We start from the raw sequence: 24534 nt of genomic DNA, 5'->3' as shown, positions 1-24534 counted from the left end.
GTGACCCACACAATTGTGGGTGGTAACTTTTGATTAGATGATTTCCATGGAGGTGTATCTCCACCCACTGAAGGTGGAGTTGCTTGCTGGAATCCTTTAAAAGAGGAAACATTTTGGAGAGAGTCCCTTTAGGTAGAGCCAAGAGAAAGTCAGCAGACACCGCCATATTTGCCACGTGCCCTTCCAGCTAAGAGAGAAACGTTGAACGTCATCAGCCTTCTTGAACCAAGGTATCTTTCCCCAGATGCCTTAAATTGGACATTTCTTTAGACTTGTTTTAATTGGGACATTTTCTCGGCCTTAGGACTGTAAACTAGCATCTGATTAAATTTCCCTATTTAAAAGCCATTCTGTTTCTGGTATATTGTATTCCAGTAGCTAGCAAACTAGAACAGAGGAGATGTAGAAGGAAGGAAGGCATTTTGTAAAATGTTAAAATGAGGCTCACAACTGACCTTTAACTAGTCGGACTTTTAAGTATGTTGGTAAGAATATGTATTGGACAGTTAAGGGAATTACCAAAGAGTAAGAGAAACTAAGCTTGCTAAGCAAGGATTTCAGTGTAGATTTTGTCTTTATCAAATGAACCTAAAGGAACAAGTTACAGTTAAAGTTTGAATGCCTTTTTCCACATCTGGTTGTTGCTGTTTACATTCCTTTGTTGAGCCTACACCTTCATAAGCTTTTTAGCGGGTATGTGTTGAACACTTCTGTTTCACAGTCTAGACAGAATCAGAGGTCATGAATACTGATAGCTAATTTGTTTGTTTTCTTCTATTTTCATGACTGTATCTACTGCCTCACCTTGATTTATAAGCAAAACCTGGGAAATCTACAAAAATAAGTGTTTTGTGGTTTATCTAGGAATAATACAGAATATATTGCTGTTATTTTTGGTGAAGAAAATCAATTTTGTAAGGTTTTTTTTTTAAATGCAAGTACCTATCTCAAAAGATTGTCGTGAGGCCTCAAAAAGCTAATATGTATGAGGCACTTACATGTGTCTTCTAAATAGTCAGCACTTGATAAATGTATTTATCATGATACCTAAATCTATTAGGATTTTGCTTGTTTTAGATAGCATAATAAGAAGTGTTAAACGGCAAATCTGGTTAGGCAGAACTGAAATTACACTGCAGCATATTGGCCATAGATTGCTCTTAATTTCCTTATGATTGTTCCTATCACATATGGTGTATTAATCAGAGTTCTCCAGGGAAACAGAACCAACAGGACACACACATATATTATATATATAGAACATATGTATTATATGTATATACTATATATAATGTAAATATTGTAAGAGTTATAGGAATTGGCTCACACAACTACAGGGATGGGCAAATCTGAATTTCATAGGGCAGGCCACAAGCTGGGAACTCAGTTAAGATTTCTGATGAATTCTCAGGAAAAGCTGAGTAGCTGAAGTAGAGGTGGAAATTCTTCTTCCTGGCTGCTAAAATCATCAGTTCTTTCTTTAAGGCCTTCAACTGATTAGATGAGACTTCTCCCATTTGTTGATTGTAGATATAATAAGCCATAGATGCAATCAACTTACTGATGGCTTAAATCCACAAAATATCCTCACAGAAACAATCAGGCCAGTGCTTGCTTGACCAAACAACCAGATACCATAACATGGCCAAGATGACATATGAACTTAACAATTACAGATGGTAAGCTAAAAGGCAAACCTCAATCACAAAGATGAAGGTCCCAATATTTTAAAACAACAAGCTTCAATAGAAAAGTCATTAACTTAACTTTATTCCCACACCTTATCTTCTCCATCACCTCTGAACCTCCAATATCTCTGGATATGTCTTATTGCCCAAGACTTGGGCTTCCAAAGAAACTATGTTTTTAAGATGGGCATGGTTCAGCTCTAAAAGCAGTCAGAAACAAACAGCAGCAGCAACACCACCACTAGTGTTCTCTCCCACAATGTTAAAGGTAACTTTTCTTTACAATCTTCTGACTTTCATTGTTTTGTCAGAAAAAAAGAAATCATCTGTCAGACTAATTGTCATACCTTTCTTCAATCTTTTCTCTCTAGCTATTTAAGATTTTCTCTTTTTTATTTCGCTTTCTACTATTTTCTTATAATGTGACTAGATGCACAATTATTTCTATTTATATTATTTTGAATACATTGGACTTCCAAATCTGTGGATTGATGACCTTCATCACTTTTGCCCATACCCTCTCTCCTCTCCTGAAAGTCTGATTAAAATGTTGTGATGTCTCTCTTTATCCACCTTGTATCCTTATCTGTCTTTCGTATTTTCCATCTCTTAAATTGCTCAATGATTCATTCTTGATAATTTCTTCAGATATTCGAATTCACCAATTCTTCACTCAGCTGTGTCTATCAGTGGCTGAACCTATAAATTCTTATTTGAAGTTTATTTATTTCGTTTTCAAATATGTGTGGGCATTTTAAATAGCCATATGTCTTTTATTCTTTTTTCTATCACTTCCTTTATTTAAATTGAATAAGCACATTTTATATTCTGGATCTGACAGTTCTAATACCTGAAGCCTTTTCAGGAATGCTTCCTCTGTCTCCTATTTCAACTGACTGTCACTAATGGTGCCTTCCTTCCTTATGTGTTTTTTATTTATTTTTTTTTAATGTGAGCTCTATTTCTTAGAATTTTGAGGGAATTCTTTAAAGGCTGGATTAAACGTAGATTCCTCTAGGTAAGACTGACATTTGCTAGATACCTGAGGATGACTCCTGCTTGAAATCACTTTGAACTAAATTCTAAGTTTGAGTATTTTCAGACTATCCTGGTAGTGTGAATTTGGGCTTCAATCCTATGTGGACTAGCCTGTGATCATGAGTTTGGTGTCTTTTTTTTTTTCCTTTTACTGAGTAAAAATTTCAAGTTATACAATTTTCCTTTTAGTTCTTAGAATTGGGGTGGTTGTTTCTTCCAGTTCACCATTTATAGTGAGGGGGAAGATATGCTATTACATTACTAACTGGGGAGGACCCTGGTTTTGTTATTCTCTTCATTTTGCCAAAGTGATGATTCAGATGATACTAAGTTCACACCACCTCACTAGCAACTGTCCCAAGGCAAAAGCCAACTTTAGGACTCCTCCTACCTCTTTTGGTTCCCACTTTCACTTTATTTTTGGCCTCTGGGTATTCCTTACAAGCTTGCATTTAAAAATATATTTACATTTTAATTTCATTCAGTATTTCTTGGTTGTCTTCAGTGAGAGGGTCAATTATGTCATCTTTTAGAGCTTGAAGTCATAATCATTTCTATTGCTACTGATTTATAGGAACACAATCCCAAATATAATAGCCATTCATTATTATAACCAACATTTATTGAACACCAAGTACTACATTATATTCTAGGTTTTTGAAATTCGGTAATGGAGAAAACAAGTCCTTGCCCTAAATGACTACATTCTAGTGAATAAATAAAAGTATCTTGTGGCTAAAAAGAAAAATAAAGCATGTTAAGAGAGACAGAGGATGACAAAGTTGGCAGGTGGGGTCTTTCTTGGATAAAGTGATATTTGAGCAGAGACTTTGAAGGAAGTGAGAGAGCAATTTCAATGAACTGCTTGGGAAAGAACTCGCCAGGCAGAGGGGAAAGTGATGCAAAGTCTCTAATGCAAGATGTTCTTAGTGGGTCCGGTGAACAGTGAGGAGACCAGTGCAGCGGAAGTGAAATGAAGTAGAGGAGCAACTGTAGAAAACAGTCAAATGGGCAGCAGCATGCTCAAATCATCTAGGGTCTTTAGGCCATGGAAAGAACTTTGGATTTTACTCTGAGAAGGAAACTTATGAGGAGAGATATGATCTAAAATTATTTTTAAATATATATCTCTGGATGCTGCCTGGAGAACAGACTGCAGGGGTAGCAGGAATAGAAACAGAGAGACCAGTTTGAAGGCTCTTGAATCGCTGTATATCTTGGACCAGAGTGGAGGTGATGAGAAGTGGTTGGATTCAGGATACATTTTGAAGGAAGAGCTAAAAGAATTTGCTAACTGACTGGATATGGAATGTGGAGAGCGAGAGAGATAAAGTCAGGGGTAACTGGCCTGAAATCTGGAAGAATGGGGTTGTCATTTGAAGTCTTGAGCACACACATACGCACACCCCACCCCACCCATCCTCCCACTCCCCACCCCCAATGTGAAGCTGTGTGAACAGTGGATCCAAGGGCTCTATCCCTGAATCTGCCTCTGGGTCACTAGCACTACCCCACCTATCCTCCCCAATGAAATGGAATCCTCACTGGTGGGTGCTGTCCAAAGTTTGGTGAATTCCTGGTAATAAAACACTTTCATGTCCCCATGTAAAACAAAAAAACAAAAACATCATACTAAGTGGAAGACATCAGATGCAAAAGACTACATCTTGTACAAATCCACTTATATGCAATGTCTAGAAAAAGCATATTAATAGAAACAGAAGTTAGTAGTTGCCTGGGGGTGGGAATGGGAGCAGAGATAAACTGCGGAGCACCAGGGAAATTTTTAGGGTAATTGCAGTATTTTTAAATTGAATTTTGGTGGTAACTGCACAACTCTGCAGTTTTCTAAAAATCACTGGATGGGTGGATGAATTTTACTGTATGCATTTATATCTCAATGAAGCTTTAAAAAGAAGTCTTTATAAAAAGCTTTAAAAAAGTCTCGCCCTCCCCCCCCGTCACATATATTCAGGAGTTGTAATTGCTATTTCTTAATTCTGAGATACTGAGCTATTTATGTGTAACCTGGTCATTCCCAGAAACTTCAGGTATTTATGTGACACCTGAGACTGAGTTAGAGCTCTGAAGCTAGAAAAGTCAGCATTACCCCATACAGCAACTGTTCAAAAAGATGAAAAAGTAATCAGACTTCAACTAGATATATGAATGAAGCTGATCTGAATAGGACTAAGGTAAATCAGAAAATAGGGCAAAGGATGATACGGTCCATATTTTAAAACTTCAAGTTCTGTGTGAGACCAAAGGGAGAGATGTTTATTTGGTGCAAAATTTATATTTTGGGTAGCACATTACCTGATTTCATTTGTATGGTCAGTATAGTTGAACACCATAAGTACATGGAATCTTGAATAGGGCATGAACTCCTATTGGCTTACCCAGGTGTCATGGTCAGGGACATGTATCAACTTGGCCAAGTTGTGGTACCTGTTTATCTGGTTGGGCAAGTGCTGGCCTGTCTGTTGCAATGAGGACATTTCATAGAATTAGATCATGATCACGTCAGCTGCATCCACAGCTGATTCCATTTGTAATCAGCCAAAGGGGAGTATCTTCTACAATGAGTGATGCTTAATCTAATCACGGGAAGCCTTTTAAGGAGGATTCAGGGGAGACAGGTTCCATTCCTGCTTCAGTGGTGAGCCTCTCCTGTGGAGTTCGTCCAGACCCTCCATCGGAATCATCGGCTTCACAGCCTGCCCTGTGGATTTTGGACTCTGCGTTCCTGCGGTCACGTGAGACACTTTCATAAATTTTATATTTGCAAGTGTTCCCTGTTGATGCTGTTTCTCTAGAGAACCCTAACTAATACACCAGGTTAGTATGATGCCCCTGTACATCCCAGAGTAATTTGAGCAGAGAATAAAAAAAATATTTGCAAAGTCCCCTTGGGGCACTGGGGAGAAAGGAGGAAATATTAAACTTCCCTATCTGCAGTACTCCTGATATTCTTGCAAGCAGTGGGGGCAACTAATTCAATAGGCTGAGCCCTCTATCTTGCGGTTTGCCTCTGTGAAACTTATTCCAGGAAAGGAGAAGCTAAGCCTACTTATTATTATACCTAAGAATCACCCCCCCACCCCAGAGAACTTCTTCTGTTGCTTAGACATGGCCCCCTCTTTAAGCCAACTTGGCAGACGAACTCCTGTCCTCACAGGGGTGTAGATCTTCCTGACAACATGGGACAGGACTCCCAGGATGAGCTGGAACCTGGCATGGTGGGATTGGGAAAGCCTTCTTCACCCCAAAAGAGAGAAATTAAACAAAATAAGTTCTAGTGGCTGAGGAATTTCAAACAGAGTTGCAAGTGTATCCTGGAGGTTATTCTTATGCATTATATAGATATCCATTTTTAGTTTATGGTATATTGGAGTGGCTGGAGGGAAGTACCTGAAACCGTTGAGCTATGTTCTAGTAACCTTGATTCTTGAAGACAATTGTATAACTATATAGCTTTTACATTGTGACTGTGTGATTGTGAAAACCATGTATCTGATGCTCCTTTTATCCAGGGTATGGACAGATGAATAAAATAAATAAATAAATAATGGGGGGATTTTTATACCTCAACTGTCACACTGCCAATGTGTCATCCAAATAATGAGTTATGAATTCCAATTTTTACCTTTAAAAGATATTCTTTGACTCATTAAAAGATAATACAAATCTTTTTCACTGCACACATGTATTTATTTATCAAACAAAATCAAGTGCCTGCCATATAACAAGCACTGTGGTAGCCCCTCAGAATGAGTCCTGGCTTCCAAGGACTGGACTGTCACATGGAAGAGACCAAAACAATGACTAAACAATATAAATATACTAAGTACTGTGCAGAAACAAAGGAGAAGCACCTATGCGAAGGGAATTGGGAAGCCACTGAAAGGTATTTTAAAAAGGGGTGACCCCAAGAGAGCCTCTTTTGTTGCTCAGATGTGGCCTCTCTCTCCAGCCAACACAACAAGCAAACTCACCACCCTCCCACTGTCTACATGGGACATGACTCCCAGGGGTGTGGACCTTCCTGGCAACGTGGGACAGAAATCCTAGAATGAGCTGAGACTCAGCATCAAGGGATTGAGAAAAACCCTAGAATGAGCTGAAACTCAGCATCAAGGGATTTAGAAAACCTTCTCGCGGAAAAGAAGGAAGAGTGAAATGAGACAAAGTGTCAATGGCTGAGAGATTCCAAACAGAGTTGAGAGGTTATCCTGGAGGTTATTCTTACGCATTAAGTAGATATCACCTTGTTTGTCAAGATGTAATGTAGAGGCTGGAGGGAACTGCCTGAAAATGTAGAGCTGTGTTCCAGTAGCCTTGTTTCTTGATGATGATTGTATAATGATATAGCTTTCACAATGTGACTGTGTGATTGTGAAAACCTTGTATCTGATGCTCCTTTTATCTACCTTGTCAACAGATGAGAAGAACATATGGAATAAAAATAAATAATGGGGGAACAAATGTTAAAATAAATTTACTTTGAAATGCTAGTGATCAATGAAAGCGAGGGGTAAGGGGTGTGGTATGTATAATCTTTTTTTTCTGTTTTCGTTTTATTTCTTTTTCTGTTGTCTTTTTATTTCTTTTTCTGAATTGAGGCAAATGTTTTAAGAAATGATGAATATGCAACAAAGTGATGATATTGTGAATTACTGATTATATATGTAGAACGGAATGATCACGTGTTAATGTTTTAGTTTGTTTGTTAAATTTTTTTTAATTAATAAATAATTTTTTTTAAAAAGGGGGTGACATGACAACCTTCCCAGGGTACTAGAGAGGAAGAAGATGGTAGGGAGGATACTGTAGTGGCAACAAGGAAGGTAAAAATGATAAAGATCTGTAACAAGTCATTGGATCTGGGGAAGAAGGAGAAAGGAACAGAGTCAATAGGAGGTAGAATCAATGGACACAAGGACTTACTGGCTGTAAAGAGAGAAGGGAGAAAAGAAATTAGAGTCTATTCTAGCTGGCCAGGTAGACGCTGACACCATAAGCATAACTGGTTTGGGGAGTAAGGGGAAGAAACAATGACTTTGGTCTTAATGACTTCTGTCATGAAGTATGCAGTGTCTAAGTGGAGCAATTTAGTAGTCAGTTGGCTGCAAGGTCTGCAACTCTAAAAAGGGGATGGGTTGGGTATAAGAATTTTGGATTTATCGGACTGGTACATAGGTTGATTTTGGTTGCACAGAAGGGAGAAGACTGAGAAGAGGAAGGCAGAGGGCAGAACCCTGAAAAACCCCAGTATTTAAGACATGTTGTTCTAGTTTGCTGGAATGCGATATAACAGAAAATGGAATGGCTTTTAAAAGGGAGAATTTATTACATTGCAAGTTTACAGTTCTATGGCCATGAAAGTGTCCCAATTAAAGTAAGTCTATAAAACTGTCCAAATTAAGATACCAACAAGAGGCTACCTTGACTCAAGAAAGGCTGATGAAATTCAGGGTTTCTCTCTCAGCTGGAAAAGCTCATGACAAACATGGCGACATCTGCTAGCTTTCTCTCCAGAAATCATTCATGAAGCTCCCCCAGGTGCATTTTCCTTCTCATCTCCAAAGGTCTCTGGCTGCGTGGGCTTTCATTGTTCTCATTCTCATGACTCCGCTCTGTGGCTCTTCTAACATTCTGAAGCTTTCTCCAAAATGCTTCCTATCTTTAAAGGATTCCCGTAAACTAATCAAGACCCACTTGGAAGGGGTGGAGTCACATCTCCCTTCAACGAAAGTTTAATACCCACAATTGGGTGAGTCACATCTCCATGGAGATAACCTAATCAAGACTCCAACCTATATTTTTGAATAGGGATTAAAGGAAACTTTTGCTCCCACAAGACTGGATCAGGATTAAAACATGGCTTTTCTAGGGCACATAATCCTTTCAAACCACCACACATGGCTAGTAGACTAAAAGCTCGTAAAGAAAGACTGTGAACGAAAGGGTACAAAGAAGCAATGGCAATAAAAAAACAGTCATAACCATCAAGTAAAGTTTCTGTAAGAGAATAGAATCAATGGTGTCACATGTCACTAACAAGTCAATCTAAGAATGGAAATTTATTCCCTGGATTTAACAAATCCATCAGAATAACCTCATATAAATCACCTGACAAATCAGTGATTTAAGGTTCCTTGCATGTTTTTATTGCTATAACAAACTCACATATTTATATTGTGGGGTTTTTGTTTATTAAAAATAGTCCCAGAGTGGCAGGGCCACTGAAGATAAAGCTACATGATGGGAACACATGGCATATTTTGTCTTGGTCCTGGATCTGTGCTCAGCTGGTCAAGGCTGTTAAGTAAAATAAAATGGCCTCCTGCATTGGGCATGGCTGGGATGGATCCCTTTCCAATAAAAGTATTTTCCAGAAGACAAAAACAATTGACCCGCAAGGACAAGAAAGAGGAATGCACCCTACAGAATTGTTGATAAGAAACACCTGGTGATAATTCAGTTTCAGTCCAGTAGAGCTAGATTAGAAGAATGGCCAAGCATGCCACACTAATCAGTGTATATCTGCTCCCCACCCTGTAGACTCCCCCTATGTCAAAAAGAAACTTAATGTCAGCCATTCAGAACATGTCCTCACTTACCCTATATTAGCTCCCCATTTCTACTCCCTGTTGGAGCTCCCTTCCATTTGCAGTTCAGATGCCACCGAATTCATGAATCATAAACTGCTCAAGTAAGCTCCCATTAATTAATATCTTGTCTAACATTCTTTTAAGATTATCAAACCATGGCAAATATAATCACATTTTATTTTGTTTTCTTGTTCAAGTTCACAGTCCTTACAGGTATGCAGTAGGGTAGAGAAAAATCTTTTATGAAATGCAGCACGATTCAATTAACTAAATGCATAAATATTCTGACTGGGGATCACAAAATAATTGAAGAGGAAAATGTACTTCCCAGTAATAGGACATGATTTTCAGTTCTAGAACCCTATGTAAAGTTGGTTGGTATTTTTAAGGGGAATTCTAGACTATCACCTCAAAACCAGGTTCTATAAATCCTCGTCTGAGAAGAAAACCAAAACTGTCAAAGAAAAATCTGCACCAAGCAATGATAAACATGCCAGTATGACTCTACTCAAAGTTATATGCAATTGAGAAGAAAGAAAACAGGCTATCACAATAGGGGAAAGAGAGATGGCTCAGCTTGTCTGATACAGAGGCATGAGAGATTTTAAGGACTTCTGTAGGAGTTAATGGAAGACGGCTGGAAGAGGAGGTCAAGAGATGGGGTGTGTCCATTACATGAGGTTATCTCTTGAGTTTACTATTGAGGCAAGGTGGAACATGTTCTTTCTGGGTTCTGTAAGGGCCCAGGTGAGGTAGCTCAGGGAGTTTGAGACAAAGTCCATCTTGATCAGGAACACAATGGGTGGGGGTTTCTTAACCTACGCTGTTTTCCAGGATTACAGGGTTCAGGTAAAATTCAACATTATCATAACAAGTCGCTTTTGGAATCAAGGAAGGTATATAGCAATAAAACGTTCATCTTTCTCTTAGTGTTTATTGTTAGTCTAGCATATAATATTTGTGTAGAAAATATGGAAAAGTTTTTAAAAAACTTAGTAGCCACAAGTGAATCTATAATTATTTCAAAATAAATATTTTTTAGCAGTCCCATAATACAATCCTTATAAAGTGATCCAGAAGCATTTACTTTGTTTTTCCAATAAGCTTCACATTATCTAAAGCAGCTTATGAACTGAAATACAGATAGGGCAACACAAGTAATATGAATGAATAAAGCACTCTGAATCTAAGGGGAAATAAATCCCTGGAGAACACATGTCCTTTTTAAAAGGAACAGCCACAGCTAATTCCTATTACAATCATACATGGGAATACAGGTCAGTCTTGGCAGGTCACCAGATTTTCAAGAAAAGCAAGAAATTGGAATTTTAAAAAAATGAAACCTCCTGTAATGGTCAGGTTCATGTGTCAACTCGGCCAGGTGGTGGTATCTGTTTGTCTGTTTGGGCAAGTGCTAGCCTGTCTGTTGCGATGAGGACATTTCATAGAATTAAATCATGATCATGTCAGCTGATTCCATTTGTAATCAGCCAAAGGGGAGTGCCTTTTGCAATGAGTGATGCTTAATCTAATCACTGGAAGCCTTTTAAGGAGGATTCGGAAGAGACAGGTTCTCTTCCTGCTTAGGCTGGTGAGCCTCTCCTTTGGAGTTCATCCAGACCCTCCATTGAAATCATTGGCTTCACAGCCTGCCCTGTGGATTTTGGGCTCTGCGTTCCCACAGTCATGTGAGACACTTCCATAAATTTTATATTTGCGAGTGTTCCCTGTTGATTCTGTTTCTCTAGAGAACCCTAATTAATACACCTCCCAATTAAAAACTGTAGCTAATTACTTTTAATACTTCATGAATTCTTAAAAAATGCATCAATAGGTAGGAGACTCATGTATTTTCATTGTATACATTGAGGGGAAATTAAATGACAAACAATAAGGGCTCATAACCAGTAAGAGACCCACATTTAGTATCTAGTTCTCCTGTTCCAAAATTAGTATTACCTTCCTCTGTAAACTACAGTCTCTTATCTAACAAATTGAAATATACACACAGGTTAGTCAGACAAACAAGCTAATAATCACAATTTGTTATAATAAATTTAAGCATAAGTCCCACATTTAATTAATCCAGATGCTTTGATTCTTCTGAAATGTTTTTAGGTAGAAGTTTCAGAAAATAAGTTCTTGATGACTGATCAAATAGGTTGCCTGTGCCTTGCAAATTCTGCTCTAATTGTATAAAATAGAGATTTTTAAGTACAATCAACTTTAGCCAAACAAATATCTATACCTATACAAAGTTTTAAAAGTAACATATATTTTAGAATTTTGGAGAAAACTTTTTAATTATTGTAGTTGATAGAAAGCTGGACTCCAATTATTAAGACTTTATTTTGTCACATTTCAGATTATACTCATCCATTCATTCAATATTTGTGAGCTCACGTATATTTTGAGATTACCATTTCCTGGGAGGTGGGCATATATATGAATTAATTATTTCAATGAAACATGGACATTAAGTGTCATAGTAGCCCAGGACGAAGGAGCTAGGTAGCACAGAGAATTATCTTTTTTGATTCTGTGAGGTAGGTATTATCACACTGATTTTCCAAGAACCAGGTACAAGGGCATCAGAGCCAGTGAGATTAGTAAATCCCAGACCCCAAGGGTTGTAACAGACATTTGCACCTAAGATTCTGTGAACATAAAAGTATCATTCTTTTGTACTCCTCCCCTTGCTAAGGAGTTAATATATGCCTTTGCAAAGCAACTTTTATCTCTCAAGTCCTGACAAGTGTTAGTTATGCTCTCTAATATAACCCTCCCCACCCTCCAATCACAATCGATTTGCCATATTTTATTTTCTTTCTGGGAGCCACACGCTAATTTGAACTTGAAAGACAACTTCTGTACAAGGAGGGCAAGTCTCGCCTGTTAGAAGCAGGAAATCAGTTCTGCACCGGGGTTATCTGAACCTAGGCGCGTCAACCCAAAATCTAAACCAAAGTCAAACCCACCCGCTTTTACTGCGACTGTTTGGTATTCACAACAAGACCGGAACGTGCCCTAAAAGTCCGCTCGGTATTCACAGGCCAGGCTCAAGCGTTTGCCTTGGACTGGGGGAAGGTGATCTGAAATTAAGTGCAGGACCTGTACCTCCAAGGTGAAATGCTATTCATAGCGGGGGGCAGAGAAGCCAAGGCAGCCAAGGGACGCACAGCGGAGAGGTGCCCCGCCATGCAAGCACGCCTCACACTGCTCACCTTCACATTCGGCCCCCGACCGCCCAGGCGCCTCTTGGCCTTGCGCCAGCGCCGGACGAATGACCCAAAGCCGGGTGCAAAGGGCCACTACGGCAACCGGTTTCATGCACCACATGCCGAGGGGCAGATCTGACGCCTGAACAGCAAGCCCAAACACCAAGTAACAGACCCCCGACCGCAAGCGCGGGTGGGAAAACCACACGCAGTGACTGGGAAAAAAAATGACGTAAAGCCCCTGAGCATTCCCATTGGTTCTCACGACACAGCAAGAAAGGGAGGGGCCTCTTCCGGTCCCTCTCCCACCGGCGCAGGCGTCGTTTGTCCCCGCGGAGCGGGCCGAGAAGTGCTGAAGCGATTCGTCCGCCTCTCTTCAAGGAGGCGGGACCTGCGCACTGATTGGTGGCGCGCGGGCGACAGACGCTACGAGACGGCGCGGTGGCTGGCGGGAACAAGAGGTTCCTAGGTGCTCGTCGGGCTTCAAAGCTCGTGTTGCTGCTTCTGGGACCCTCGTTGCCGCCGCCACTGTCGCCGCTGTCGCCGCCTCATGGCGGCCGTAGGAGTTCACTTGGGTTGCACATCGGCCTGCGTGGCCGTTTATAAGGTGAAGGGCTGCGCCGCGGCCTTAGCGCCGGTCCTCTATTGGTCATCTGCACGGTTGTGAACGCGAGTTGGCCGCGGAAAGGCGCCCTGGGCGGTGTTTGCGTGGTAGGAGCGGGGACCCTGGCGGCGCCGGCGCTTTGAGGGCAGGCACGTCGGGACTACCGGATGCCCGGAGGTGGGCACGGGGTCCCGGGGATATTCCGGCCGCAGGATGCGCCCAGGTGGATCCGGACACCTGCCACCTGGAGGCTTCTGGACGCTTGCCAGAAAGGGTGGCCGCGATCTGAAATTGGACCTTTTGCTCCTGTGAACACCGTGCTTGGCTGTGAAATGGGTTGATAGTGCATGCCTAGAAGTAAGACTGGAACTCAGGGGTCCCAAAAAGGAGTTATGGCCCTCCTCCCATCAGCAGGGAGGCGAAAGGAAAAATAATAGTGAACTCCCCTGACATTAGTGACTATCTTTGTAAACGTTAAATGATCTGAAAGGAAAAACTGGAAGGATCAGTATTACTTACATTGTAGAAAAGGGAGGAGGGATGTATTTTTGGGGGGAGGGAGAGCAGTAGGAAGGATGATGTAATAATAGTCTTGTTATTGTATATAGAAAGGTTATATTGAATCCACTTATTGGCTGTGCAGAACAAAATGCAAAAAATGAGGCACGTTGTGGAATGTAGGTCTTCTGTAGATTTAGAAAATTAATAACGATTAAATCTACAAGTTTAAAATATTGGTACAGAAATCCTTTTTACGTCTATGGCAAAGTAACGTTGACCCACATGTACATGAATGTCTCTAATAGGACTGTGTATTTCATTTCAAAACAACTAATACAAGTTGTGTGTTTTCCTCTAGGATGGCCGGGCTAGTGTGGTTGCAAATGATGCAGGTGATAGAGTTACTCCAGCAGTTGTTGCTTATTCAGAAAATGAAGAGGTAATTCCCCTCCTTTTTGTGCTCTGAAATAACTAAAAATTGCCAGCATTGTAAAATATTGCTCTTTTTTAGGTTATTGGACTGGCAGCAAAACAAAGTAGAATTAGAAATATTTCAAACACAGTAATGAAAGTAAAGCAAATCCTCGGCAGAAGGTATGGAATGCAATAATACTTTTACATATGCTAAAAACATATTTATAAATTCCAAGCTTGATGTGAAGTGAGACTAGAAACACCAGTTTGTCTTTTCATGACTGTCATTTCAGAGAGTACCCTTGTAGACAGTTTCATTTGATAATTTGTTTTGGGTCTTCTCAAGGATGAAATTCATTCTGACATTTCTTTCTTCCTGATAAGGTCTGCCAACATTCATTTAGTATTGCTATTTATGTCATAGAGGTGGTATCAGGGTTTCTCACACTTTTATATTCTATTTTTTAAATGAGGGACTTGAAGATTTTGTGAGAATTTGGAGTCTTCTTTGACTGTAGGTAAATTTTATAAACTCTTTTACAATTGATCCTAATTTGTGTAGAAGCTAGTGATTTTCTTTCTCAGAGCCTTTCATGACTAACTTTTCCCAGTCAGCTTACAAATTTAATCATTACAGAAACAGCTTAATTAATGTCTTAAGAATCAGGTTAATCATCTGTTGTAACTTTAATTTAGATTAAAGAGGCTTGCTTTCCCAGACTTACGTCTCCTCAAATTATAGATTACCATAATAATTAGTGGTTTTCATTTTCACTAGAGTAGTAATACTTGATATAGTGTTTTTAAATTTTCATAGTGCTTTCACATCTATTATTTTATTTAATCCTCTCAACATCCCCATAAAGTTGGTAGGGCAGGTATTATCCCTCCCTGTTTATAGATGAGAAAATCAAGGCACATAGAAGTTGTGGCATTCTGAAATAGTTAGGGGGTTAAATTAGAAAGGACTGCAATTTAGGTCTTCTACCCCTCAGCCCCAGGTTTTTCCTTTACATTTATTTGAGAATTGAAGTAGAAATTTCTTTGTGTTTATGGGTCTGGGAGTTTGGGATTTATAGATTAGGTTTAATATTTATTCCTTTTATGTATGGAAGTATTTTTGTTTTCCTCTGTCTTAATTGAACTTCATGGTAATTATTTTCTTTAGGCTATCTATGCACTAAGCCAAAAACTAGCATTTGGGAGAGAATTCAAATTTTTATACTCCCATATCCTTTTACACACTCACAAAACTTAATTCTGAGTATATTGAAAAGAAGTAAGTTGGTGTCAAAAACTTTCAAATTCCAGAAAAAAATCACTGTAAGCAGCCACAGTATGTTTTTGTTGTATTTATGCTGCTATTTTGAGGCAAATGGTGAATGTAATAATGTGCCTATTTTCTGACATATTATGCTGAAAGCTTTCATTAACAGGAGCAGCTTAAGCTCTCTTCTCTTGCCCTGATAGGGGTGCCTTCATGACAGTTAGATGGATAGTATATGGCCCAGCATATAGCTTAAGTCAAAGGCAGCGAAGAATAAGTGCCCTTCAGATGTATTGCTACAATGTGGTCCTGCTAGGACTTCTCCAGAGTTAGTGCCTCACAGTCCAGTTATTTTTTCCCTCAGTTTGTCTACCTAACTAGACAATAGTGTTTCTTACAGACACAAAGCTGTACCAGGTCTCTGCCTTGGAAGCATTCGGCCCCTTTGTAGAGATGCCAGTCCTTTTGTTAACAAGCCAATAATACCCTTTTTAGCCCCTGGTCCAATATTCATCCCAGGCAGAGTCCCACAGTTGGGCTTTCTAAGTCCTGACATCATACCTATTTATGAACTACTCAGAGCACCACTTAACTTGCTCCAAACTTATCCTTACATCCTCCCTGTAACTCTCATTCCCCTGTGGCCTTCCAGCCAGAAATGCGGTCCTTGGACCTGGCTTCTCAGCAATTAGCCCTGAGAGGGAAGAAGCAGCTGGCTCCTGGAATAAACTGAGAGCATACAGAACTTCCCCACACCACACCTTCCGATTTGCACGTTGCTGTCCAGGAGCTTCCTTCAGCTAGCCTTCATTCCCAGCCCACCATGGCCAGTACCAATAGCAGTGCGGGCATCCGGTGGTCCAGACAGGAGACACGAACTCTTCTCTCCATACTAGGCGAGGCAGAATATATTCAACGCCTCCAGACTGTACATCATAACGCAGATGTCTATCAGGCTGTGTCTAAACGAATGCAGCAGGAGGGCTTCCGCCGCACCGAACGTCAGTGCCGTTCCAAGTTTAAAGTTCTGAAGGCACTATATTTAAAGGCATATGTTGCCCATGCCACAAGTATGGTTGACCCACCACACTGTCCATTTTATGACACTTTGGATCAGCTTCTCCGGAATCAGATAGTGACTGACCCAGACAACTTAATGGAGGATGCTGCTTGGGCCAAGCACTGTGATCAGAATTTAGTGGCCTCTGACAGCCCAGGGGAAGAAGGGACCAGCATTCTGAAAGCAAAAAGGACACAGGCAGCAGATCATCAGCCTATCTTGAAAACAGTTAAGAAATCAGATGAGGATTGTCAGCTGAGAATCAGTGACCGGATGCGAGAAATCAGTGACCCTGAGGACTCCTGGGATGAATCCTCGGGTGCAGGTAACTCCCAAGCATGTGTAGGATTTGGGTTATGAACTCACTTGGTTCTGAACAACAGAACTGTTTGGGTAGTGTCCTCAGCATAGTCCCAGTTTCTGCCCCCTTCCCATGCTGACGCCCCCTTCCCACGCTTTTTAACCCATGTTGACAAAAAAGGTTTCAGGTTTTAAAATGCTGTGAATGTAGGTATGGTAATGTATTAGAATTCTTTAAATCTAGATATGTTCTCTAGAGCCCAACTAGTTTTAACCTTTTATATAATGGATCTGTAGGAATTTGTATATATGGAGTGGGTTGGATCCCTGCATGGAGAGGGGTTCAGGAAGACCAGGGGAGGTTTTGGAGGTAAGATTAAACAGGCCAAAATGTCCAGAGTAAGGAAAGCGGCCTTATCAGGAACTACCATAGTTTTATAATTGTTTCTCAGATTTGCTGCTGGCACCAAACATTCCCTCAGCAGGAATGTACTCTTTGCAACATTGTTGCTTTGTTTTTCAGGGTGCTCTCAAGGGACCCCCAGCTACAGCAGCTCCCACCACCCTTTCAGAGGTGCAGTTGCTCCCTGTCAGAGCAGCACTATGACCAGACTGGGTGTGTCCTGTGAGCCCAGTCCCTGCACCAGTACCTGCCGAAACCCTCCCGGTGTAGCCTCCGCACAGCGGCCTCAGGTCTCTTCATCCAGAGTCCGTTTTGTTTCTGGTGGGGATAGGCTTTTAACCAGTGAGCCACCTCCAAGGTGGGCAAGGAGAAGAAGGCGTTCTGTGGCCAGGACTATTGCTGCTGAGTTGGCAGAAAACAGGAGATTGGCACGAGAACTCTCAAAGCGGGAGGAAGAGAAATTGGACAGGCTGATTGCTATTGGTGAGGAGGCCAGTGCTCAGCAAGACACTGCCAATGAGCTGCGCAGGGACGCTGTGATCGCGGTCAGGCGCTTGGCAACAGCTGTTGAAGAGGCAACTGGTGCTTTCCAGCTAGGGCTGGAAAAATTGCTTCAAAGGTTAATTTCTAATACCAAAAGTTAGATACTGATTACGAAAGGGTATATCTCCTAAACCATTAGAAGTCTAGTTCCAGAACCCATCTTGTTGGTACCGTGACTCCTTCCTACGCACTTAGTCTCAGATAAGATGGAGTGGATGGACCACAAATATAAAAGTATAGGAATGTACATGCTCCTTCATTTCCCTAAGTTCTCCACCAACTGAGAGACCCTCCAGAAGTGGGAGGGGAGGCTCAGTGGAGAAAGGATGGAGCTAAGACCAGGGAGCTCATTAATACCTGGCTCTATCACTGACACTCTGTGTAGCACAAGGCAATTTCATTTACCTCTCTTACAACAGTTTCCTCATCTGCAAAATGGGGAAGAGATAATAACTAACCTGCCTACCTCACAGGGTTGTTGTGAGGGTCAAGTGGCTAATAGATGTGAAAGATCTAAAAGCACTATATACAACATAAGTTATTAATAACTTATAATAGCATACCTTGGCTGAGGTAAGTTTGGGTGAGGCACCTTAGTTTACAAGATACAGCAGAATGGTTGTATGCCATGACTTCATTGCTTGAATCTTTCCTTTATGAATTTGAGTCTCTACATGACTGCTTCGTTAGAATTTGAGATCTTAGTTTTTTTAATCCTCTACAGCTCATTTGACTAATATAGACATAAAGTGTAACTATACCTTTTTGTCTTATATTTTTGCTGCTATGTCTAGGACATGTCTACTGGTAAACATTCTTAATAGCCAAACTATTTTTTTCATCTTCACTTTGTTAGTTCTTAGTCTCCTATCAATATGAGATATAATTAAGAACTGATAGGAAGCCACAATAGTGTGTTATGGTTCATGTTGATAATAGTCTGATAAAATGAAATATTGGCTGTAATATAAAATACTAAATGTAAGTAAATTCTTTGCATTTCATATTATTTGGGTCCCTTATATGCATAAATATATATCCTTAAATCTTGATAGTTTTTTGAACATCATGTAAACAGTTCTGATTATTTCAGTTTCATATTCTGTTTTTACCTAATGTCATTTTTTTCAATTAATACTGTTTCCAGCCAGTATATTACAGAGGCAAACCCTGGAAAACTTTCCTTCCAGGAAACGTTCCAAAGTCGGTTTTCCTCAAATGGTGTAGACAGAAGTTCACTTAGTTAATGGCATTTGATGAACAAGAACAGCTTTATTTCCCCCTTTAGCTTTGGGAATACTTAAGGGTGGTGTGGTGCATATAAAGGGTGCCTGCAATAGTTAATTCCTTTTATGCATAACCCCTCAACAGAACTCCTTGGTGTTGAACCACACTTGCAATTTACTTTAGAAAGAAAGCCATTACTGGCTAGCATTGAACTAACTGTAATACTTTTAGTGATTTATATAGTACTTTGAGAAAATACAAATAGTTGCCTTTGGAATTTAAAAAACTTTCCTATTAGAGACTGACCAAGAAGTGCGGATATATTGAGAGGTTTTTTTTTTAAATATATATATATTTTACAGACTTAGTTATTTACCTAGATGCTGGGAGTACAAATGGGTAGAGAAATGGTCAGAAAAACAGAGGGAATATACCTGGAGCACAAGTAGATGGCAACAAGCTGCTCTGATGAATGGGGGGGCTTTATCTCTATAATGAGGAATTTGTATCAGGTGATTTTCCTCGTACTTCCAGTTCTAGAGAAGTTCAATAATAGCATAGCAACAGCAAGGCAAAATAAAAGTGAAATATTATATTTTCAGTTCCAGAAGCTTAACAATATATACTTGAAATACTGGTAACAGTTCAATTTTAAGGAAGCATTGGGACATTAATGTTTGCTAATACACTCATGAACTTCTGTGCACTACACCAGATATAAAGATTCTCTGATCTCAAGGAGCATATATTAAGGCATTGAATGGGCACATATATGTATTCATTTTCTCCATGTTTAGGCCATCTTATAGAAAGATATGTGTCACTTATAACTGGATGAGGCTAATATGTCTGGGTAAACTTTCTGGAAAAGCAGAAGGAAATAACTAAAGGAGAGTTAGATCTGTACTTTTACATTAATTTGTTACTAGTAACAACGAATTTAGGCAGGGATATAAATGAAATACAAGAACAGAAGAGCAGAGGCAGAGTTCATCTTTGATGATAGTGTGACAGTCTAATGGATGAAATCATCTTAATGTGGGAATAAGACCAAAGGGAAAGATGCAGAAGGAGGAAACAAATACAGGCTGAAAATACTGTTAGGATGAGGGAAGTTGTAGTAAGGGGAGGCAGTGTGGAAGAAAGAGACAAGCCCGGTCACCCCTGCCTAAGTTCTAGGCCCACCCATTACCAGCCGTGTGCCCTTAGGCAAGTCCTCTCACCATTCTCTAGCTCAGGTTCCTCATCTGCACAGTGAGAAACAAATTGTCCTACCTACCTCACAGGGGTGTTGTGAGGATCACAGAACAGATGAATGTAGGTGCATTCTTGGGCGTGTGATGTGCTGATGGGACGGTGCGGTGGGTATGTAAGTGCTGATCTGTGCTGAGTCTGGGCCTCCTGTTCATGCTAGACCTGGAAGGAGGAGAAAGGGGAAATAGCATTGCTGAAGGTTATGATACAATGATAGGACTAACTCTGCCTCCTAAAGACCATGATGTAATGAGGTGCTATGTATATCAACCTCCCTACCCTCCTTTGTTTTTCTGTTACACAATTTAATCCTGGTATGGACAAATAAAATTTTACTTGTGTATAGTTATGGGTCAGTCCGCTATTTTCTGATGTTGTCCATGATCATTTGTCACATCCATTCTCTGCTTTCTGCTTCTCTACTAACTGATCTCCAGTGTCTTGCCCAACTATGGCCCTAATTGCTACATGTGCTTTCTGCTGTCAGATGAAAGAAGCCCTCTTTCATTGGCAGTTCAGAAATAATTTTCCATTTCTAAGATTCTATAAATTCCATAAAATATTCTTGGTAAATTATCTTGTCTGAATAGTGGATAACATATGAAAGAAAAAATAAATTATTGTGGATGACTTACCTTCTGTTCTAAAAAACAGAACTGGTAAGTGTCATGCTGGAATTAATATTGGTGCAAAAAAAAATACTGTGTGCACACTTTGTTTTTTTTCTATTAAAATATTTGTTCAGAATGTAGTAAAAACATTGGGTTTAGAAAAAAGAAGGGTTTAGTAGAAAAATACTAAACTTTATATTGAAGATGTGGATTTCAGCCAGTTATGCCATTAATATGTGATTTTGGGCAAGCTACTTAACCTCTCTCCTATCAGTTGGTGATTTTGAGGTGATAGAGAAGAAAGTAGGCATTCCAAACAGAATTCTATGCTGAATAGACCCTTTCGTCTGCCTCTTTATACAGATTGGGGTCCTCAAATGTTCAATAACCTTTCTGTAATTAGCCACCATCCCTGTTCAACTCTTATGAAACATTTAAGGCTGGCCTCTGAAAAGAAACAGCAACAGCCCCTTAGAAGAAGGACTTAATGGAAAAATACTCGTCTAGTTTACCTTAATTTCTAGATGAATTTAAGGCAAGCTTCAGAGATTCTTATTCCAGCCAGGGAATAGAAGGACTTTGTTCACAGCCTTACTGGGAGGCGGTGTTGGAAGACCATGGACAGGTACTGGCTTGCCTCTTCCTAGCTTATAAGGCGTGGAGCAGTTCTGAACCTGTACCTGCCAAACTAACCACACGGGACTGCAGCAAGGATGGTGAGGCAGTGTAAGCGAGTGCATTGTTGAGACTGCATAAATTGGTGTTCCTATTCCGTGCTACCTTCGTAGTTTTCATTTTTCCATTGCCACCATATTTATTTAATGCCCACTTTATCTAGGATATTATCTGTCTACCCATAGTACTCTGCGACTGTATTTACCCTCTAGCAACACCTCTCAGCAAGCAACATTTTTATTTCCATTCTATCTTTTAGTTTTGGGTGTTGATCTATGTTCAGAAACCAGGCAGCAAAGATGGTATTGGATATTCTGTTTTGCCCTTAGTTTGCAATCTTACCTTTTTTGTCCTTTTCAACTTAGTCGTAGGTTCTTCTGGATCATGGGTGTGCTGGTATATAAAATAAATCATTCATATGAAAAATCACCCAAAAATGTATAATAATCTGTTAATTAAAACCTTACTGCAACAAGGTCAGTACAAGAAAGCTTATTTACTTTCAAATATGAAGATTAACACTTTAATAGAATTACTCTGACCACTGTAAATAACCCATCTGTTTAATCCCAACTTCGATAATATTTGATTTTTTTCTCAATACTAAGCAACAGTAGTTTTCTTTATGTTTTCATATTTGTTCAATGGTATTGAAAAATAAAGTCCTCAGACCTTTTATCTGTAATATGGATTTAATACTTAGCTCTCTTTATCTTTCTTTATGGACAGCTCTGATGATCCACAGGCTCAGAAATACATCGCAGAAAGTAAATGTTTAGTGAGTATGGTTCTGTTGTTATTTCCCTATTAAATAAAGTAATTGCCAAGGTCATCACCTACAACACTGAGAGACTTTCTATTTTATTAAAATTATTCCTTACTTATTAACATCATAATTATTTTCTTGTAGGTCATTGAAAAAAATGAAAAATTACAGTACCAAATAGGTACTGGAGAAGAAACAAAATTTGTTAATCCAGAAGATGTTGCCAGGCTGATATTTAGTAAAATGAAAGGTACTGATCAGAAGAGATAACAGTTAACTTTTAATGATCTTTTTAAAAGTTGACCTTCAAAGTTAGAGGTGCTTTTGGATCTGGGGAGCAGAATGACTCAGTGGATTTAGCAGTTAGAATACCTAAACCCCAGACCTGTCTTGGCTTCTGATTGGCCATGGGACCTTGGGCAAGTGACTTACCTTCCCTGACTAGTTTCTCTAAAAGTAAAGTAAATGGATTGGGCCTGATTATCTATCCTTTTCAAAATTTAGATTTTGTGGCCAAATTATTGGTGGATGATGAATGTTATTTCCTTCTTTTAGAGATTGACTGCATTCTTGATAATAATTTAGATAGATAGGTATGTCTGGTTTTATCAACACTTATAGATAGGGTCTGAGCCTTGCTGTGTTCTGTGGAACAATTTTGTGAATTCTGGAGTAGATCATTTATAAAGTTTACTTCAGCTTTGGAATTCTGTTATGAGTTTGTTGAACTAGCATTATGATGTGTCTTCATGCTGCATTAGAAGTTCGCTCTGTTGAACTAGACCAAGACTATTTGGAAGATGGTTAGAACTTTGAAGTCTAAGAGTCAGGCTGTTTGGAAAGTATCTGGGTCCACGTCCACAAGATGTCACCAAAACCATAAAAAGTGCTGTGCGATTTAAGAGAACAAGAGAAGAAAACTGATGGGAAGGGGTATCCAAGTGAATTAGAACAATTATTTCAGGGAGAAGATCTTTGACACAAATTAATAAATCTCAGTATCACTAGTTATTATTTTTTTCTGATTTGTCAGAATTTCTTTTTATATTTTTTAATATACAGAAACAGCACATTCTGCCCTGGGCTCAGATGCAAATGATGTAGTTATTACTGTTCCATTTGATTTTGGAGAAAAGCAAAAAAGTGCTCTTGGGTAAGTATAATTTGGACTTTATCTTATTTGCTTACTTGAAGGAAATGCAAATTTCACATTATCACTATACAATAAAAGGTAAAATTGCATCTGAAAATTTAGTATGGTGCTTTTGGGTTTCCTATCTTTAATGAAAGCCCTAAAGTACATAAAATTAGATGTGATATGCCTTCTTGGTGTTTTGATTGGGAACGTTTATGGTTACTGAGTTGATTTTTTTGAATTACTTTGCCTTAGTTTTATGTAAGTAAAGTTTAAAAGTTCTGGTCCTAGATTAAAGAAATTGGAAAATTCCAAAGTTTATCATAAATGTGTCTTAGTCACTAAAATTTATAAGCATAGATATTTTTGAGAGATATTTCCTTATTCAGTATAAGTGCATGTTATTTTCTTTTTCAAGAAAATGGGCTCTAAATGTTATTTTAAACAGAAAATGATCTACTTTTTACAGTTATAGCATTTATTGTGTTCCATTGTCTTGCTTCTAAAGATCATTACACTTCATGTTTCACTTAGGAAATCTTATTTGCAAATTAGCAAATAAGATCTATTTGAAAGTAAGATTATTTGCAAATTATTAATAGACCAAGCCCTCAATCTTGGGGTTTGATTCCATGAAACTTATCCCTGCAAAGGATAGGCTGAGCCTACTTAAAATTAGGCCTAAGAGTCACCCCCAGAGAATCTCTTTTGTTGCTCAGATGTTGCCCCTCTCTCTCTCTCTGTAAGCCAACATGGCAAGCGAACTCACTGCCCTCCCCACTCTACGTGGGACAGGACTTGCAGGTGTATAAACCTTCCTGGCAAGGGACAGAAATCCTGGGATGAGCTGGGACTTGGCATGAAGGGATTGAGAAAACCTTCTCAACCAAAAGGGGGAAGAGAGAAATGAGATAAGATAAAGTATCAGTTGCTGAGAGATTTCAAATATAGTCGAACGGTTATCCTGGAGGTTATTCTTATGCATTACATAGATATCTAGTTTATGTTGTATCAGAGTGGCTAGAGGGAAGTACCTGAAGCTGTAGAGCTGTGTTCCAGTAGCCATGTTTCTTGAAGGTGACTGTATGATGATACAGCTTTTACATTGTAACTGTGTAATTGTGAAAACCTTGTGTCTGATGCTACTTTTATCTACTATATGGAGAGGTGAGTAAAAAATATGGATGAAAAGATTACTTGCAAATTAGCAAATAAG

At 39.4% G+C, this 24534-nt stretch overlaps 2 protein-coding genes across 5 annotated transcripts in view; one reads left to right on the top strand and one right to left on the bottom strand.

Moving 5' to 3' along the window:
• The window catches only part of CDNF (cerebral dopamine neurotrophic factor), a 30905-nt gene extending 18126 nt beyond the window's left edge, over nt 1-12779 (bottom strand). The window contains 1 exon segment of the mRNA XM_077168198.1: nt 12565-12779. Within this exon segment, the coding sequence (XP_077024313.1) occupies nt 12565-12679 (115 nt within the window). The 5' untranslated portion in view covers nt 12680-12779.
• A 107-nt stretch (nt 12780-12886) lies between these two features.
• The window catches only part of LOC143691200 (heat shock 70 kDa protein 14), a 51121-nt gene continuing 39473 nt past the window's right edge, over nt 12887-24534 (top strand). The window contains exons 1-7 of one of the 4 annotated variants that reach the window (XM_077169354.1): nt 14084-14102; nt 14175-14257; nt 15997-16729; nt 17228-17726; nt 22147-22195; nt 22328-22433; nt 23246-23336. In XM_077169354.1, the coding sequence (XP_077025469.1) occupies nt 16168-16729; nt 17228-17726; nt 22147-22195; nt 22328-22433; nt 23246-23336 (1307 nt within the window). In that variant the 5' untranslated portion in view covers nt 14084-14102; nt 14175-14257; nt 15997-16167. Of the gene's footprint in view, nt 13166-14021; nt 14103-14174; nt 14258-15996; nt 16730-17227; nt 17727-22146; nt 22196-22327; nt 22434-23245; nt 23337-24534 lie in introns of those variants that run through there. The other 3 variants (XM_077169355.1, XM_077169352.1, XM_077169356.1) reach the window with 3 other exon arrangements.

The sequence above is a fragment of the Tamandua tetradactyla genome, chromosome 7, assembly GCF_023851605.1.
Source record: "Tamandua tetradactyla isolate mTamTet1 chromosome 7, mTamTet1.pri, whole genome shotgun sequence".
In the NCBI taxonomy this organism is placed as follows: Eukaryota; Metazoa; Chordata; class Mammalia; order Pilosa; family Myrmecophagidae; genus Tamandua; species Tamandua tetradactyla.
The sequence above is the reverse complement of the archived record's forward strand: the minus strand, read 5'-3'. Positions and strand labels throughout refer to the sequence as shown.